This window comes from Chelonoidis abingdonii, chromosome 13 (assembly GCF_003597395.2).
Source record: "Chelonoidis abingdonii isolate Lonesome George chromosome 13, CheloAbing_2.0, whole genome shotgun sequence".
NCBI classification, from domain to species: Eukaryota; Metazoa; Chordata; order Testudines; family Testudinidae; genus Chelonoidis; species Chelonoidis abingdonii.
This window is the reverse complement of record NC_133781.1, coordinates 22,250,017-22,270,288: the sequence shown is the minus strand read 5'-3', so window position 1 is coordinate 22,270,288 and position 20,272 is coordinate 22,250,017. Positions and strand designations below refer to the sequence as shown.

At 43.6% G+C, this 20,272-nt stretch overlaps 1 protein-coding gene across 7 annotated transcripts in view; it reads right to left on the bottom strand.

Annotated features, from left to right (window-relative positions):
- Positions 1-7,395: 7,395 nt before the first annotated feature.
- STXBP4 (syntaxin binding protein 4) overlaps positions 7,396-20,272 on the bottom strand; it is a 144,155-nt gene continuing 131,278 nt past the window's right edge. For all 7 annotated transcript variants that reach the window (XM_075071836.1, XM_032805690.2, XM_075071838.1 and 4 more), the window contains one exon: positions 7,396-11,453. In XM_075071836.1, coding sequence (XP_074927937.1) covers positions 11,339-11,453 — 115 coding nt within the window. In that variant the 3' untranslated portion in view covers positions 7,396-11,338. The remainder of the gene's footprint in view (positions 11,454-20,272) is intronic.

Below are 20,272 nucleotides of genomic sequence, written 5' to 3'. Positions count from 1 at the left end.
AACTGCCTCTTCATTTTCTCAGCACCCTGTCTTGTATAAATCCCAGCAGCCTTTGGGTATGTCTACACAGGGATAAGGGACACATAGCCTGGCCATAGCAGAATCAGGCTAGTTCTAGTGACTGAACTGTATAGGTTTAGAGGTCAGGAAGGAATTTTCCTCCAGGGTGGATTGACAGGGGCCCTGGAGGTTTTTCGCCTTCCTCTGCAGCATGGGGCATGGGTTGCTTGCTGGTGGATTCTCTGCAGCTTGAGGTCTTCAAACCACAATTTTGAGGACTTCAATAACTCAGTCATGGGTTAGGGGTTGTTATAAAAGTGGATGGGTAGGGTGGTGCCCTGCTTTGTTCGGAGGTCAGACTAGTGATCTATTGGTCCCTTCGACCTATGAGTCTATGTGTGGCTAATGGGGGAGGGCACCAGAAGGAGAATTAGCAGGCTTGTTTCCACGCTTGCTGTAGCGACCCATGGAACTGTGCCAGTCATGAAACTCTTCTGGCCAGCTCTCAGAGGGTATTTAGCTCCTAACTTTCATTGATTTCAGTGGACGTAGGAGCCTAAATACCTTTCAGGATCTGGGCCTCTGCACTTCAGTTTTTCCTCTCTGTAATGGGATAATCATGTTTAACCATCTTTCTAAAGCCCTTTCAGATCTACTGCTAAGAAGATACTAAGTATTAATAATCATTATTTAATACTGATGGTTTTTAATCCAAGTTTCTCCGCTCAAGATTTCCCTTCATGTCACTGTTTAATGTCCCCTTCCTCCACCCCACAGCAAAGCCTGGGGCAGATCTTCAGTTATTGTACATTGTCATAGCTCTGTTGACATCAGGCTCTGTAGATTTGATTCAGTGTGTGCTAGGACACTTTACACCAGCAGAGGATCTGCTCTGGCAGCAAATCCTGTTCTAGCCACAGTCTCAGCTTTCTTCTCCGTAACTGGGCGGACAGATGTGGGGGTCGTGGGGGGGGGGGGGGGGTTGCATTGTGCAGGAACCCTCCACACACCATTTTGGAAGCTTTGTTTCCAGTGGCTTTTGGTTTGGTTTTGGGGTTTAACCCACCAAGGATTCCTGAGCTCTTGATCTGTTGCTCATTTTGGGGCTGAGATTTCCTTTGAGGATTTTGTTTGAAGCTTCCCGAGGTTTAATTTGCTTTTGTGCAGCCAAACAAACACTGGTCCTGGCTCCGGCAGGGCCACACGAGGTGACACAGGGGGTATGTCTACACTGCAATAAAAGACTATCAGCCTGGCCACAGCTGGTCTAGGTCAGCTGACTCAGGTTCGCAGGGCTAAAAACTGCAGTGTAGATATTCAGACTGGAGTCTGCATTTTAAACCCCCATGGGGAGGGGGGGGGAAAAGAGGATTGTGTGTCTTAGAGCCCAACCCTACGTTGCAGTTTCTAGCCCCACAGCCCAAACCCCGTAATCCCAAGCCAACTGACCCAGGCTCAGTGTGGCAGATTGTTTCTCATAGGATAGACCTATAGAGGCCCCAGCAGCCTCACTTCCTCACCTGTGCCTGTCCCTCCCTGTCACAAAGACTTCTAGCCTGGCTGTCATAGGGCTGAGTCTGCTAATTCATCTGCTTGTGCTGTGGAGGTTTCACAGCTTCTGCCCCCTCCTTACCTGGAAGGAGAGAGCAATAATGGGGGGGGGGGTGTTTTTGGGGGGGCCAGGAGGGAGGACCTATAGGCAGCAGGACGTATATGCAAGAACTTGAAATGAGAGACTAACTAACCTGGGGATAGGTAAGAGACCAGTTAGACACAAGGTGGGCATGTGTAGGAATAGCTACACAAGGCAGAGGAGCTAGAGGCGGTGTAGCACCAAGTTATATATTATAAGCAGTTCTGGGAGGAAAAAACATCTCCTTTCATCTGCCCTACCCAGCTCTGGGGTGGATCAGAGTTTACACAGAGTGAAATGGTTCCAGTTAACAGGTTTCAGAATAGCAGCCATGTTAGTCTGTATCTGCCAAAAGAACAGGAGAACTGTACTCCTCTCCTGGTTTCAGTTAAGTTTGTGACCATCAAACTTCACAATAAACTGAATTTCAGGAGAGTTGGGTGTGGAGGGGAGAGCTTACATAGTGAAATCTCCTTCTCCTCCCCTATTGTGGGAGTGAGGGCAGGGTCACAGCTCATCCCTTGTAACTGTGAGGTGCACTGCCCGGGACCAACTCTGGCTTCTGTTCCCTCTGGCTGTAGCAGGACAGGGAGGGGGCAGCTATTTCTGCTCACCTCCCTTGGAGTAACCTTTGCTCAGCCACCTTGGAGGAGGAGACCAAAGTGCTAATCACCCTCTTTGGTTGTATTTAACACCTCTCCAGGAGCTGATAATTGTTCCTGGCCGAGAGGATTAGTCCTGTGAAACCCACTTATATTGCAACAAAACTTCCCTCTAATGGGACAATAACCCCTAGTGCCCTTACAAGAAGTTCACTGGAATGCAGAGAAACAACTGGGGCCTTCCAGTCCACCTCTTGGTACCCACCATCCCTCTCAGTAGCAGCGCTGGTCTGTGAATAACACAAATTCAGGGCAAGCAGTTATAACAAACCAGGCTTGAAACAGGCATAAGTTCGAGTTCAGTGCCAAACAATCCTAGATTTGAGAGCTGGAAAAGGCTTTTCCTTTTCTGATCATTTAAATGCATCTCCCAGAGATCCAATGCAGGACTGGGTCCTGTTGCAGACTTACTAGTAATTAGCTAGTTTGGTTTGAAACCTGCCTATTTTCAGGGGGAGGGGATCCAAATGGTTAACGTGAAACCACCAAGGCCCAGATAAGTAGGATCCATAGGGCTCAAAGCTATTTAGGCATCTACCTCCATTGAAATCTGACTAAGATGAGCTTAATTACACTTACACTGCCTTCTTTAATGATAATATTGTCCCTTTTTGGACTCAGCTTTCATTAGCCAAGTAGCAATTTCACTGTACTCTGCCTCTCCCTGTTTTGTGTCCTATTTCCTATTCTATTAGATCAAGTTTTATTAATTTCAAATTACATTTTTCCCCCTCAGGGTAATAAGTTCTGAGAGCAACAGGCTGCCTTCTTAATGGGCTTTTCTGCCCCTAGTAATAGACCATGACATCAAATATGTACAGTTGCCTTTGACTTGGGATGTATAACTCCCATGGTGACTAATTACAGTACCTAATAGTCTACAGTGACATGGAATAGTGCTTAATAAATGCAGATCAGCATGGTGTTTGGAGACTGAATCCTTTACTGTTCCTGGAGGGCTCAATGCTCTTGGCTTTATCTTGCCAAGGGGATTGGAAAGTAGCTGCAATGTTTTTCAATTTTCTGGATTTAAAAAAAAAGACTCCTCCAATTAGGCTCATGGTAAAATGAATCTCAACCCTCTGGGCTTTCCAAGCCCCTGCTCCACATCCCTGCACTCTTACTGTTACACCTGATGGCCATTTTGCTTCTTGTCCTTTAAAAATCACATGCATCTTAACAAGCTCTGTAATGTTCTGGCTGGCATTTGTGCATCAGCAAAGTTGATGAACACAGACTCGTTTCTGAAGAAAGCCAGAGCAGCTGGAAGTGTTTGTGCCATAACAGCGAACCAGCATAGCACACTGTTGCTGATCCTTCTACAGCTTAGGAGGCCAGAGAATGAAATCCTGGCCACTTTGAAATCAGCGGCAAAACAGTTGATTTTGGGGGCAGATTTCACTTTAGATCATTCCTGCACTGATGTATTTTCCCAGCATGGTGGGAATTTAAAAAACACCCAGTGCCTCATGTGTTAGCAGCTACAGGGTTTGCTTGTTTCAGCAGCAGATTGCCTCCCCCTCAACACAAATCCCACAGTCTAAGGGATCCCAGCTGTTGTTATTTACAAGCAAAAACATCCTTGTTTCAGTCTGTACCAACTCATCTGTGATGCTGTTAGTGAAGACTTTACAGTCTTCCTTTGAACTGGAAAATAATTGCCCATGTTGGAGTGATCAAACCCTGTGATCTCTAGGCAGAAAACTGAACGAGAGATTCAGGATGATTGAAAAGTGATCTCATGTCTCAACTCTGGCATCAAGTTTTCCCTTCAGAGGCGACAGAAGCTGCACATCTCCAGGCAAATTCAACCTAAACACAACCCAGTAATATCCAGTCTCTCTCTAGTCACAATCAATCATCATACAACTCCCCTCATGATTCACGTCAATAGAAGCTTCCTGTCAGTTCATCCCCATAAACCGAAGTTCCCCCAATGAGTAATGTGGTGTCACTTAATCACAATAGTCCAGTGTTGCAGCATTCTTAGCTCCCTGTAATTGTCAAGACAAAAAATGGAATGTTTCACATTTGGGGAAGACACTGGGCCAAATTCTCTGCTGATGTGACCTTTATTTTCCTAGTAAACACTTTCCCGACTAACTTGGAAGGTGGATCATCTTTGACACTAAAAACTTTTAAAAGATGGGCTTATGCACCAGGCCCATTTTACAAATGAGCGAACTACAGAACAGAGCTATTAAGGTCATGTAGCAAGTCAGTGGCAGAGCCAGGAATAGCATCCCAAAGTCTTGACTCCGAGCTTCCTTCTCTAACCCTTGCCTACATTGACATTCCCTCCCCTAAGGTTAATGACGGCTGCACGTGTAGAGATAGGAGACTCAGGCCTGATTCAGGAAATCATCTGTCCAGGTTGCACTTAAGCATACGCTTATTTACAGTTGATTAATCCTTAAACTTGGAACTAGACACAGGCCAAGTAGCTGAACTGGTGCTGAGCACTACGATGGGTTTGGGCTGAGGTCCAAGCTCAATTCAAAGTTAGCATTTGGAGAAGCCGATGCTAAAATTTCAGTAGTAGTTTGTTTTGAAATCGTCACAAAAACAAGCACTTTATTGTTTGGCTCTGACCCAAATCCAGGCTCACGGTGACAGGTTTCAGAGCGGTAGCCATGTTAGTCTGTATCTGCAAAAAGAACGAGGAGTACTTGTGGCACCTGAGAGACTAACAAATTTATTTCGGCATAAGCTTTTGTGGGCTAAAACCCACTTCATTGGATGCATGCAGTGGAAAATACAGTAGGACAGATTCATTTCCAAACTGTACACCAATGTTCATGGGCATGGGGGAAGAGTGAGGGGTCTGATGTGGGTCTATTTTGATTTGTAACTGATTAAAAATTAACAATACCATTCCTGTGTCTTTAGAGCCATTTATTTTAAAGCACTTGGCTGTCTGGTGAGTGATGAAAAATTCTGTCTGATCAAATTTTAGTAGAAACGTCAATATCTTTATTGTGTAATAAAGCAGGTCCTCCCAAAAAAATGTAAAAGAAAAAAAAAGTCAACTTGTTAAATCAGTGGCAGCTTCAGCCTGTGTTTGGAGAAGAATACTCAGTAAGTGGCAAAAGATCAAACTGCAAAAAATATGAAAAAGAATCTGGATTGTACAGCCTGTTAAATGGCCAGCATTTTCAGCATTACATGAAAACAAAAAGCTGGTTATTGAGAACAAAGCGGTTAGGCTTCATTGACTGACATTTAATTTTTGGCATAGTATCATTCCACCCATCTGATGGTTAAGACCAGGCCACATCACTTAAAGGTGCAGCTAGGTGCTCAGTTGGCTTTTCAAATGCACTGAAATGGATTAGGTGCCTAACTCCCATTGACTTAGTCTGCATTTTTAGATGTCTAAATACTTCTGTGAAGCTTGCTTCAGATCCTTAGCTCCTGTAGATCTGTGTATCTCCATTTAACCCAATGCAGTTACACCAGACAGGGCTCTGGCTCTGAAGCATCAGAACATGCTACTCAAAATTACCTGGTGGGTAAATGACCTGGGAAGAAGTTGTCGTCTTGGGGTTAGACCATAGGATTTAGAATAAGGATTCCTGGGTCTCCACCAAATGTTGCCACTGAGTCAGTGTGTCATGTTGGACATGCCACATAGGCCAACATTTTCAAAGGCAGAGGGCCACCGATTTTGGATGCCCAATGAGGGACACCAAGGGGTGCTGAGTAGTTTCATCTGCAGTTCTGAGCGTGGAGCAACCCTAGTAATATGGCTACAACCATCACCCGGAAGAGGGAAGAGTTAAGGGTGTGAGAACAGAACTTGGCTCTGTCTTAAGTATGGGACAGACAACGAGACCAACTTTCTTTTCACTGGCTTCTCACGGCATAATCTTGATGCCTCTCCTATTTGCTGCTCATATTAACTGACTCACTAAAGATCTTCCAAATGAGGGTTTTCCCCACTTCAGTGACGACTGACCTTCCCCCCCTGCTTTTGTCTGTCAGAAACTGGCTTCATGTAAAATAAGAAATCGCTTGTTTGAGTTATAAAATTGCTTGGCACGAGAAGCACTGAAGGGCTGGTGAACATTACATGGGGCGGATCAGCGTGAGCTGCTTAGCTTGAACTGGCCTCTCATCCCTGGCCTGACACATTTATCTTCCCTAGCAAATAAGGGTGCCGTTTCCCCCCAGCAAAGACCCGTTCTGTAATAGCAATACACGCTCTCCAGCAGGCATGGTTACCTAGGAGACAAGGCCTGGGCCTGTGGCGTAGATGTAGCCAGGCTATAGGTAGCTCCCATGAGCCAAACGCACTCTGAAGTAAACTAGCTCATGCACACGCCCCGGCAGCGATGGCCTGTGTGTTTCAGGGCATGACAAACCGCCATCACTTATGGTAATTATTAGTTGATTTATGGCAGGGCCCAGAGGTCCAACTTGCAGCTGAGGACCCACATTGTGTCACACACTGTACAACCACAGAATGAGACACAGGCCTGGCCCCAAAGACCCTACAGTCTAAACGAACAAGACAGCTAGAAGGTGGGATGGGAAACGGATGCACAGAGAGGTGCAGATCCTCCCAGGTATTTAAGTGCCATTGAAATCGGTGGGGGCTAGATGCCTAAATACCTTTGAGGATCTGGGCTGAGGTGACTTGCCCAGGATCTTGCAGGTCAGCAGCAGAGCTGGGAACAGGACACCTGGGCCAATGCCCTACTGGACTAGGCTGCCTCCTTGTAAGCAGGTGACTACAAACATGAGCCTCACCCTGCAATTGAATCTTTGTGAGTGAACCCCGAAGGAAGTCACTGGAGCTCCATGGGGAGGGGAGGGGGGGCACCTGTGTGGAAGTCACTGTAGGGTTGGAACACAGGATATGCTTTTTCGAAAGGCCTGTCTGTTTTCTAGATTCCTTTCCATAGGCGCATTTTGAGTCACCTTTGTAAAAAGAAGGTTAAAGGAATGGGACAGACAGGATTTACCCCCTTTTCTAGTCTAAAAGATTTCGTTAATTACAATTCTAAAACATGAGCGAGACCTGGAGTCGATCAGCTGCATAATCCGCTATGGATAATATCACAAAGCTGCGGGTGTTAATTACAAAAGAGACACAAGTGATTTTTATCACTGAGATCTTTATTGTGAAAGGAGCATCAGAGCTTTACATCACTTTAGGTGTTTTTTTAAATACAAGGAGAAGTGGCCATTCATTCCATAAGATTAGGATAGTACAAAGGGCTTTCTAAAGCCAAGTGTGAGCACGGTCATCCTTTGAAAACGGCTTTACTTAAGATGTTTTAGTGAAATTCAGCCCTGTGCAGAGGACAACACAAGGGTTATGTACCACTTCAATCCCACTTCTGCCCTCAAGGCTCCCACTGAAATCTATAGCAAAATTCCCACTGACTTTAGTTCTGCAGAATTGGGCCCTGGAGGGCCTGAGTGGTGCATAGGCCTTGTGTTGGTGGGTTCACACTAAATAATGATGGTTTTGTGTGGTATGTCAGAGGGTGTGAAACAAGCATCTGTAGTGACTTATTTAAACATACAGTGGGATGCTCAGGGTAGTTTCTCTGTGTGAATGTGGTGTGGGGAGAGATCTACCCTGTTTTTTAAGTGATACATTGGGCTGCATTACAAGGAAGACATTTCGCAGCTGCAGTTTGACCCACAGCCTCAGAAGTATTTAGGTGCCTCACTCCCACTGAAGTCAGTAAGAGTTTTAGGTGCCTGAATATCTTTGTGTCTAATCTGCCTGTTTATTCCAGTCATTGAAACACCTGAGCTGCTAACACTGGTACTTGCAGTATTGCCAATTGGAAGGGTGCAGTGCACTACAGGTACTATTGTAAAGGTAAATACCAGAGTGTTGCAGAAGTCTATTTATAATGGTATCAACTGAACACAGGGCTCCAGTATCTGTTTTCTGGCAGCGTCTTTGTTTCGTTCTCTTAACGGCTACAAAGTTGTACTTCCATTGCTCTTCCACTTGGTACATTTCATTGTGCAGTAAAAATGTAAAGCAGCCATTACAGAGTTGCATGTTTTGACAACTGCTTTTTACAAAGTCTCATTATGTTATTCCAGAGCCATTTTCCCACTTTACAGGATTCAGCGTAATCAAAATTGTTTTGCAAACTGCTTCAGTGAGAGAAAAAAAAATAACCTAGGAAACAAGTATGCCAACTTACAAAAATAGACGAGAACATTTGGAAATCCCAGGTTTCAAAACAGTCTCAGTGCTGGAGAATATGAGCTATTGTAGCTTACCTGACTGATGAGACAACACTAGAATAGAGAATAAACTAGATGAATGCAATGCTCTGTTTCTAAGAAGTCTTTAATTATCAAGTCAAAATAAAAGAGCAACATTCTCCAAGAAAGCACGGCAGGCAGAATGCCAACATTTTATCTGGGGTTCTCCCCTGCCATCTCCCACTTTCAGGGTTGGCTGGCTGGCTGGAAGCCACTGGCAGAGTGGAGTTGTGACCACCTACCTTTACTTTGAGATGGCATAACCCATGGCTGAATCAAGCCCTGGGAGGACAGTGTAGCCACCATCTGATTCAAATCTCTCACAAAGAAATCAGAGCGGCACAGTCTATATATGCCCTGACTAAACAGAATTCTTGGAAATCCCTGATTAGAGCTGGAAAGTTCCTCGAATAAACATCACATACTCCAGAAGGGACCATCTCAAACAAGATACCATCATGTAACTCCCACACACTGGAAAGAAAGCAAAAGAAATTACCTCCTCACCTTGGCTCTGTAATAAACAAAGCACTTACATGACTCCTAGGACTAAGGAAACTTCAGAAAACCCCCCGTACAAGGTCCTGCATGCAGCAGGAGTCTGTGCCAGTTTTTAAAGGGCGTTTAGAGAAAAACAGCATCATTATAGCTCAACACAAAGCCCCTGCTAATGGGTTTTGCTCAGTGGTTCTTTGTGGTGGTTTGAGGGATGGGGGCAAAATCCTCCCTCTGAGGCCACTGTAGATCATGGCTGCAGCGTGGGAACTTTCCGGGCTGCTGTCATATGGAGGGTTTGTTCAGTGGATCTGCTGGTCAAGCTCCTTCCATAACGTCCTCCCTCTTCCGGCAACATGAAGTGGCACGGACTCCAGATGCATGGATAATTGGCTCTGAGCCGGTTAAAAAAACAAAACAAAGTCTCCTACCAGCCTCCCGAGTGAGTACGACATTGCCCAGCACTAGGAATGACATCTGCTTCCAGGAGAGACTGGGCAAAACTAACTTCTCTGGACCGCAGTATAGATTCCCTGGGAGGGGCTATCCCGGGTGTGACACTGTCACACACGGAGCATGTGCGATAAAGGGCCATCCTGTGACTCAGAAAGGAGGCTTCCTCCGAGTTTTGCTCTGTAAAGCAAATGAAACGTTAAAGGTCTAAGAGCTCCCCTGTGCCTGGCTCTGCACCGGGTGTGAGGGGAAGGCAACACGGAGAGCAGCAGAGGATCCTGTGGCACCTTATAGACTAACAGACGTTTTGGACCATGAGCTTTCGTGGGTGAATACCCACTTCGTCAGACTACATGCATCTGACGAAGTGGGTATTCACCCACGAAAGCTCATGCTTCAAAACGTCTGTTAGTCTATAAGGTGCCACAGGATCCTCTGCTGCTTTTACAGATCCAGACTAACATGGCTACCCCTCTGATACGCAGCAGGGAGAGCTTCAACAGGCATAGGAGCTGTAAACAAGTCAAGTCCTTTTGCTCTAATACAAAGGCTTGTAAATCTAGCGCACCACTTGTCAGAGACTCCTCATTGAGGGTGTGAGGGATGGGGAACTGGCTTCGAATTGACCAGTGGAGCTAAGCTGGATCTTTTCAGAGTGTCACCCTCCTATGTATGCTCCCAAAAGGAATTCAGGCAGCAGCCTGTGCCCGGTCCTAAAGGTTTGAACCACTGTTTTTCTTTGGCATATTCATCAGTGCTTCTAGTGTTCCTTATTTCATTCATTGGTCAATAGCTGTCACCGTCACAGATAAAAAAAAGAAAAGAGCCTTTATAGTGACCTATTGGAGAATCAGGCACTCTGAGCAGAAGTCAGCTTTTGTGCTGAGTGTAACATTATCTTAAATATCGCATGCTGCTGATGCACAGTGAAACCTGTTTGTAGGGCCTCAGCAGCGCCTCATTTTGAGTAACCCCTTTAAAACGTCCTCAAGATCTCCAGATGATTTTGTTTTGTATCTACGGAAAGACCTACTTCTAGGAGGTGACTGAATTCTGCTGATCCCAGAGGTGCTTTCACAGGTTTCATCGTACTTGGAACTTCACAGCTTCTACTGAAATATTTGCATGTGTCTATAGGTTTAGCAAAGTAGAAAAGTGAAATCATTTTCATTGCATGATTATGCTGACAGAGTATGGCTTTTTCAACCAAAATTGTGTCTTTATACTTGACAACTCATCAAGGCCTTGTCTTCCTAAGGCCTAATTATTCATCTTAAAATAGTTGTAAAAAAGTCATCTGGGCTGCAATACTTATAACAAATTGTCATAAACTTTTGCTAGCAAAATACACTGTATGTTTCTGCTATAAAAACAGACTAACTCAGTAATTACAGAAAAGGCATCTCTATTACAGCTACCAGCATTGGTAAAAAAGCTCAGCTTGTACGTGATGGCTCTACAAGCAGCGTGAAGCCACTGTGAGAATTACACCCACTGGGCTCAATTCTGTTCTCATACTAGGAGCAGGATTAACTCCATTCCAGCCAATGAAGTTATACCAGTGTATAAGTGGTGAAAGATCAGGATCAAATCCTAAGGTATGAGGATGAGAGTGACCCCTGTGCACAGGACTTATCGAGGTCCTGTGCACCACCTAAGTTCTTAAGGGTTTAAGTGGAAATTTTGCCAGGGTGAACTTCACCCTTGAAAATGATCCTACCTAAATCAGTGGCAAAGCTCCTATTGACGTCAGTGGGCGTAAGATCAGGCGCTATTACATTAAACTATTTGAAGGTGTACATCTTCTTATTCAGGTGCTGAAATGAGACAAACAACTCTTCACCACTGGCCAGTCTCAGCTCTTGGGGTCTGGAAGCTGTCTGATGTGGTCTTCCTCATTCTCTCCGGAGCAGGACAAGTTCAGTGCACTGGTCACTGGATGGATCCATGATGTTGTCTGTGTTACATGGCTAAATGGAAACAAGAAATGCCATTACCATCCCCAAAGGGGTTATTTCAGATCATAAAAACAGGCAAAGTCCTAAGGATGCTTAGCCCCTCTCTGGAGGTCCCCAGTGCCTCACAGGATCAGACCCTAAAAACTGTTCATTGAAATATTTCCAGCATAGGAGTGTCTCTTTTATTAAACATGAAACCTCACACACATTTACTTCCCATTCTGTAGGCAAAAGGAGGTACCTTTAGGATGTGAGAACCCCAAGTCAAGTTCCCTGCCTCAAACAGTGCCCCTTGATTTAATTGCAAGCTAAGGAGAAAAGTGCTCTTGCAGCAAAGGCATCTTGGTATACTGAAAATACCCTGGAGGTGGTGTCTCATGAATGACCACGATTACTGGCCACTAATACAGCAGCACACTACAAACCGGAATGAACTAAGTCTCCCAACCTTCCAGCAAGCTGAGAGCAGAGTGGCCAAGTGACCTGATGAGGTCAGAGAAGGAATCAGCCAGAGCTGGACCCAGGAGATTCTGGTTCACAGTCCCATGCTCAGATACCAGAGGCTGAACTACAGAGGTGTAGAATCATTAAGAGGCTTCTCCTCTTGAAGGTGAGACAGGTACATAAACCCAAACGGGAGTATTCTTAGTCCTCCTCTGGGACAAATTCTGGGCATGTGCAGGAGCCAGTGCTCATGCAACTAACCTGACTCATGTGAGTCGTCCCTACTTGTGTAAGGTTTATAGGCTCAGGCTCTGCGTTTGAAATACCGCCCCAAGCTGCTTGCATGATCCTGGTCTGCTATCACTAACTGCATTCCCAACAATATGAATGGCTAAAAAGACCCTGCTCTGAAAGTTTCTCAGATTTAGTGAGTGCAGACAAATGGGTCAGGCTGAGAATACTGTAAACTTGTGTACATAATGAGAGCAACAAAGCAAGTGAGATAATATCTTTTATTGGACCAACTTCTGTTGGTTGAAGGAGACCACTTAAGTGGGCAATTAAGGGTTAGCAGACAGCAGCATTACAAATTGTTGTAATGAGCTATAAAACCAGTGTCTCTCTTAAGTCCATGTTTTTTATGTTAAGTCCAGCAAAGTTATGAATTTAAGTACTGAGGCTCATCTTGGGAAGGTGTTGTGCAGGTTTCCTTTGAGGACAAGACCAGAGAGGTCAGACATGGAGCAAGTGAAAAGTGTTCACCCATGGGTGATAGGGTATTTTTGTCTTTTATCATTTTTCTGTGTGAGTACATTCAAGACCCCTTCATTTTAAGTGGTCTCCAACAGCATGTGTGAACCCCTTATGCTTAACCATCTGTCCCACCTTGTATTTAGCTGTGACACTCTGGTTACCTTCTCCAGACCTGAGGAAGAGTTCTATGAAGCTTGAAAGTTTGTCCCTGCCACCCTCAGACATTGGTCCAATAAAAGATATTTCCTCACCTACTTTGTCTCTTTAATATCCTGGGGCCAACATGGCTACAACAGTGCAAATAACATACATAGTGCAAGGCCAAACCCTCTTGCCCCACTGCCCCCTGGGCACACAAAAAACCCTCAGATAAAATGATCAGTTGTGTGGATACCATCCACACTGTGCGTGGGCAGGTCACAGCTTTCTGTTCTTTCTGGAAAGGATGGTAAAAGAAATACAGTTTTTTTCACTGTTTTTAGTCCTGCTAATAGATTCAATCACTGTTATAGGCAAGTTGGTGCAAAGAGGAAGCTTGTAATATAAGATGATCATTATGAAAAAGCTGACAAATCAGATGAATATATTGTCTTCATATGCAATAGCAAGGAAAATAAGTAAGACAGAGGAATAGACATGCTAAGGAAACCCACAAGGGTCCCATTATATTACCTTGCAACCTGTTAAACAAGCAAATACCTGTGCTGCTATACCCTACAAAACAAAACATTGCGGTCTTGAGCAAATTCTGCCCTGTCTGATTCTCTTTGCAAATCCACTGTAATCTGTCCACACTATGGACATCCATAGTGCCCTCTGAGGTTAATGGGAGCCTGGCCTGCGTATCCTAATGCAGGCCACATTCACCACTCCACAACAGAAACAGTTCATAGGAAAGAAAAAAAACAAGGGTGGAATGTATAATAAGTAGTTTTGGGAGAATTTGATTTTCATTTTGTTGTTTCACTCAGATACCGATTTTTATCAAGTTAATATTTTTGGCTGTGTGAGATTATGGGTTTTTAAAGCGCTCTTTAACATTTTTTTCTATTTGAATTTTCACAATTGTGCAAAATTAACTCTGTGTGTGAGTGAGAGAGAAAGAGAGAGAACACAATTATTTAGTGACACCCAAACCCTGCAGGCACAAGGTGCATGGAAGCTGCGGTTCTGGCAGGGCAGAGCAGAGATCCCTGGCCAGGAATGCAAGGAGGAGGACAAGCTCCTGGCCACAGGGGAAGACACCCTACTGTCCCCAACCCCAGGTCCACATAGGGAGCCCCTGCATTCCTGCAAAAGCAGGGACTGTCCCTGGCCAGGAGCCCTGCAGCTGGGAACTCGTCATTCTCCTTGTGGTCCTGGCTGGGATCTCTGCTCTGCCCCACCAGGATCGCAGTCCTCCCCACATCTGGTGCCTCCTGAGATCTAGATGCCTGAGGCTGCTAGGTGCAGGGCAAGCTGCACTTGCTGACTGCAAGCAATGGATATTTTTGGCATCTATTTCTGTGTATCTGATGTAATTAATGTTTATCGATGACTAGTGATTTGCACAGGTGGAACATGGAGCAGAATTTGACCCACTGATTTCATGGGGTGTAAGTGTGGGTTGAATCTGATTAAGTTTTATTAGTGTATAAAGATCTTCATACAAGACATTTCTCACCTAGATTTTTCCCCTTCACTTCATTCTCTTCTCTTAATACCTGCTGCAGCTTTGCTTCTTCTCTATTCCTGCCCTGCTCCCCATGTATCTGCATTGTACGCTGTCTGCTGAGCAGTCTCTGAACAGTTTCTTCAAGTACAGTTGGCTTATGCAACAATAAGGCCAGATCCTCGACTGGCCTGAATTGGGAGAGCTCCATGGAAACCAACAGAACTAGGCCAATTTACACCAGCTGAGGTACTGGCCCCTGGTCCCTGTGACTGTAATTACACTCACTCGCCTTTACAACGCCTTGTGAACAAGCCCGTGTTTGTGGGCTAGAACACACATTATTTACAGTAAGTCTCACGCCTTGTTCTGACACAGAGCTGCAGCCTAAACTCGGGCCCAATTTCGGCTCAGTTCTAACTTCTGAGTGAGCAATGGGGCCACTCTGGAGTTAAACCACTGTAAGTGGGAGCAAATTTTGCTCTTTCTTTTCCTGCACCATTTGATTGTGGTCTCATTTTAATACCTGAAGGTTAGGTTTTGCGTCAGTGTCTCGCAGTACAGGGATTATGCTGTTCTGATGAGATGAATGAGCTATGCCATTACCTCGTACTCACGCCTTTTACTCGGATGTACTGAGCTAGCACTAAATAAAGTGTGATAAGGACAGTACTGCTGCCAACCATGAGGTAAAGCTGGACCACAGAGCTAATTTAAGTTAAAACTTGAGCTGCTTTAACTAGATTACCCCCATCTTCTGAGCTGGTAGCCTGTCAATGTATCCATTACTTAGTACATGGACAAATCCTTCAATGGGCTGATGTCTGTAGACAGACAGACTAAGAACAGCAAGATTTGGCATATAGATTTAGCAACCTTTATGCTCACAAATAGCCCCAGTTAAGCCATGGGACGATTTACAAGAATAGAAGATCAAAACTGAGCCTTTAGTGAGCTTTTTAATTATTAGAGTAACGTGTGTACATTTCAAAGGGAACACGTTTATAGCTATCATGCATAGACACTGAAAAGAGAGTTCTAATATCACTTTTTATATGGGATTTATGAATACCATGACAATTTAACAAATCAAGCTACTTATTGTTAAAAAGATATATATGAAATTATAGATGTGTGTATATACGTTACATATCAAGTATGTATGTGTTTATATATTTACAAATCTGGTTTTCAACAGGAAAAAATATTTGCCGTATTTTCTAAAATAAGTTTTCTGAGCTGTTAGTAGCTCCCAAAAGAGACTTTTTTCTCTGGTTGATAAGTTAAATCACTGCTTTAAAACTGTCTATCAATCTCTAAAATTCTGTGGCCTGAAATTCCACTTGCCTGTGTAACGGCTGAAGGACTGAGCCTTAAACACGTTGATCATTTAGTACATTTTCTGAATTACTTACCTGATTTTGATTACCTGTAGAAACATGTTGTCAGATGTCTTACCCTGCTAATACAGTATTTGTTTCCTACAGCACTGTCTGAAGTGCTCTGCTCTGCCTAGTTTTATACAGTCATTATCCAGCTTTCCATTACTGGCTTTAATTAATAATGGAATCATTTTAACTTATGTCCCTGCACAGTCCTGTCCAACATGCCTAAAACCTGATCTATCACACAGCTATATCGAGTCTGAGCTAGCAGCCAAAGGTATAACAAAATCCTAAGGCTGGAAACTGAAGCTAGACAAAATCAGAGTAGGAATAAGCTGCAAATTTTTAACAGTGAGGGTAATTATTCATTGGAACAACTTACCAAGGGCTGTGGTGGATTTTCCATCAGTGGTAATTTTTCAAGCAAGATTGGAAGTTTTTTCTTATAGATCTGCTCCAGTTCAAACCGGAATTAGTTCAGGAAAGTTCTATGGCCTATGTTGTACAGGGAGTCAGATGTAACCACAGTGGCCTTATAATCAATGAATCTATGAACCATGAGCACACACTGCCAATCATGTGAATTAGAACAAATTGTGGGCTAGTTTAACGATGATGTGAATAAAGGTCCACAGGTGACAGGGTGGGCCTACCCTACCCCCACCCAACATAGACTTCATTTTCTATTTATTTATCTATTTTAATAAGTTGCCTTTTTCTATAAACTTTAGAGCTGGGGAACAACTAACAGTGGATCTGATTTTACCCTACCACTATGAGAGCTTGATCCTGCTCCTATAGTGCAGTCAATGCAAAAATTTCCATGGTGCAGGAACAGGCCCTCAATCAGCAGTAAAATCTGACATCAATGGAGCTACACTGGTGGAAAAAATGGTATAAGGAAGAACAGAATCAGGCCCCTCCATTTTAAAATACTTGAGGCCAAATTCTGGGCTAGTGTGCATCTGGAATAAATTCCACTGACTTCAATGGAGAGATGCTGGATTTGCACTGGTGTAAGAACAGGCTTTGCCCCTTACAACTGATAAGTGCAATGGGCCATTTTCTCTTTACAACCCTTTTCCAAACACACTTATTAGAAGAACTCTTACAAATAAACATTAAGTCCAGCTACTGCGACTCACATCAGAGAAAGACAAACAATAAGCACAGATTATTTAGGGACAAAATAATTGTATACTGCCCTGCTATTTATTTTTAGTCCTCATCAAGTGCTGTGGCTAAAGAGCTTGGACATAATCAGTCCAATGAGATAATCCCAGATTTACTGGTTTGCGGAACATTCTTGTATTAGAAATATATCCTCTAGGATTTGTGTGGAAGGGGCATCAATAGAAGTAAGAAGAATTCAAATCTACCTCTAGGCTTTGTTTAACTGAAGGACCATGTTTTTTTTAAAGTGAGACACTACTGACAATATTGCAGACTTTTGAAAAGGCAGCAACACAACACAAATTCATGCTGCAAAACATTTTCCATTTCAACTGTTCAGCATCCCTTGGCAAATGCTCTTGTGGAAACGATTCATTTGACCACATTTTAGGAGCAATCAACTATGTGTTAGCTATATTTAAAGCTCTTTAGGTTTACAAACAAGTCTGCGTTATTGGAGGATAGCCAAGTTTATTGTTGGAAAACAAATATTTGAGTTGGAAATATGTCAGCATTTTGTTGTTGTTTGCTTTTTTTTTAAGAGTAGTAAATTATAAGACAAATTTTATTGCTTGTACAAACAAAACAAGAGAATACAGTCTTTATTTTATTGGCAAAGAAACAGTAGTGAATGATTTAAATCCCATTATAATTACCTTCCTTATGGTTCTTACTTCCTAGCATGCAAAATGGTTTATTTCAAGAAGAGAATTTAGGACATTATCTTAAGGAAAGAATGGTTCAAAGATAGAGGGAGAAGATGATGAAAAATAGCATGCACATCTTTGCTAGATTTTGAGAATTAGCAAATTGTGTTTTTCACTTTAAGTGATAATCTCCCATTTACATTATATTAATTTGTACAGAGCCAAGTTCTGTAACCTCTCAGAGGGTCATGGAAAGCCTTATAGGCAGCAGAAATGGTGCAGGTCACTTTGTAGAGTTCCCCTTCTGCACAGAGTCCATGTAATGCCCCATTTTTCCATGCTATTGTGCTGGGAGACTGAATGGGCGTGGCCATTGTCAACCGGGGCCATTTCCCGTGGATTAATTGACCAAAATTCTCCACTGCGTGATTGTATGAGTGACCTCCAACTTGCAAGAGAAGAAATTCTGCGCAAGGCCTGTTTGAGATTTTTGGGGGAGTCTGGATGTCTCTCCAAACCAAAAATCAACCAAACTCCCACCAGATAAAGATTTATTACGGGCCAAATGAGTTCTCCTATTGATTTCAATGGGACCAGGATTCAGCCCTATTTGAATAAAGAAAGCCAGGTTCTGACCTAATGTGAAGCCTGTGCCTACCCTCTAAATAGAGTGATGATCTACACAATGTAAGTAAAGGCAGAATGCGTCACATTTAAAATCAAATGCCCAAATGCAATGACAAAGGTAGCTGGGGTTTTTCTAAACTGATATCCTAGCAACCTACTCTGTTGAACCTGCATCAGTCATTTTAATGAGCTGTTAATCTCTTGTATCCTTGATTTTGGATCTCCCAAATCTAACTGGCAATGCAAAATATAGTAATGCTTAATTCAAGATTATTAGTGCTTAATAAAACTTTAAATGATCTGTGCTTAAATGAAAATTATTGCAAAATCACTAACTTTTGCTGACTGCTTTAAGGCAAAGGACTGAGGATGTCAAATCCCTTACTATCAAAACTGTAACCTCTGGTACTTTCAATGTTGCTGCTGAAACAGCCTGCAAAGAAAACAGGATGTAGCAAAAGTTGTTGCTAGCACCAACCACATGATCACAAGGCTACACCCAGTAATACACTTGTCATGGTACACTGATTTTCTTCCCCCATATTTTATACTAGATTCCTTTACATACTCGTATGCTCCTTGGAGCAAATCCTGCCATTCTCCCACTCTATCTGCAGAAACACCTGGGTGCAGAGATCCCCAGATGCAGGTGAATTGGGAATGGCAGGTGAATTGGGGATGCCACGCAGGGTGCACACCACTTGCCAGGAGGAAATCACTGTGGGGACTTCCTGTGCACTGCCATTCAGTGAGAGCTTGGAGGTGGGGTAGGGCCAGGCGATGGGAGAAGTGGAGCTGGGGCCTGTGGATTCAATATTAGGTGGATTGCCTTACATAGGGTGAAGGTTCAGGAACCCAAGCCCCAGTTAGGGTTGCCAATTTTGGTTGAACGTGTTCCTGGAGGTTTCATCACATGACATAATATTTAATTAAAGATTAATCTTTAATTCCTGGAGACTCCAGAACAATCCTGGACGGCTGGCAACCCTAGCTCCAATACAAGTCCTTTCCCTTTCTCTTGCATGGAATTTCAGTGCACAGCCCTGTTTGCTGAGCTGCCCACAGCTCTGTAGGATTTGTCCTAACTGCTCCCTTTGTCTCCTGCTCTGCTCCTTCTTTCATGTTTCCCCTAATGCTTTGAATGGCCTTTTGCTTTTCATGAACCCAACACTTCCCTTCTCCTTTAAACTCACTTCTTTCAGGAAGCCTTCTAACTGCTCAACCACAATGCCTCTCTTTTCCTCCTTGCACGCAACTGTTTCCCTGTATTTCCTGTTTCTCTGAGTTTCTCTTCAAGTCCCTTGGACCTCGATCAACACTGTCTTTAAGTGTTTTGTAAAGGGCTGTGTAATAATAAACAACAACAGCAGTCCTACACAAAGCCAGAATAACCAGGACTTTTGCTTTGCAGTGGTGCTGGTGGTGAGATGTGGGATCCTTCCCCCTACCACCGGGTGACAGCGGAGTACCAAAGGAACCACAGACTTTTACAACTGCAGAAGAATATATTGTTTCTGAACTCCCCAGGACTAGAACTTTTGGCCAGTGGATCCAGTAACTGTAGATTTACTGGCTACGGCCCAGTTCACTCCTTGCATGGTGGCACAGAGAGAAATCCCATGCTGCAGTGCTTTGTGGTTGAGATCCCCTGTGCAGCAGATTGTGTCAGTTCCATTACCTGGAAGGCTGTGCAGAATATGGCACGTATGGAGTATTTCACAAACTCAACATACAGGTTGCAGCCAATGTATAGGTAATGGTGCAGTAAAATAATGCAGCCCTATGATCACATTTTATGAGATCAAAACTATCCCTTGGCTTTTAGGAGACAGCACTTTTACCCTTCTGCTCTTATCATTTTGACTTAACCTTGGCTTTGTCTTTTCAGTGAAATCAGCTCTGATTATGGTGAAACAGCAGTGTCGCCATCAACTCTTGTGACCATTGTACACCGCTGACCCAGTCAAGATTTCTGACTCAAAAAACATCCTATATGCTTCTGTAGCCTCCTTTAAAATGTCAGTATTTGGAAGCCAGATGTTAATTACATGGAGATTCTCAGTTAACCGAGTGAAGCTGAAAACATGTTGTTGCCATCTTATGCTTACGCTAGTGTTGATGAGATCTGCAAAGAGGAAATTGTTCTCAATT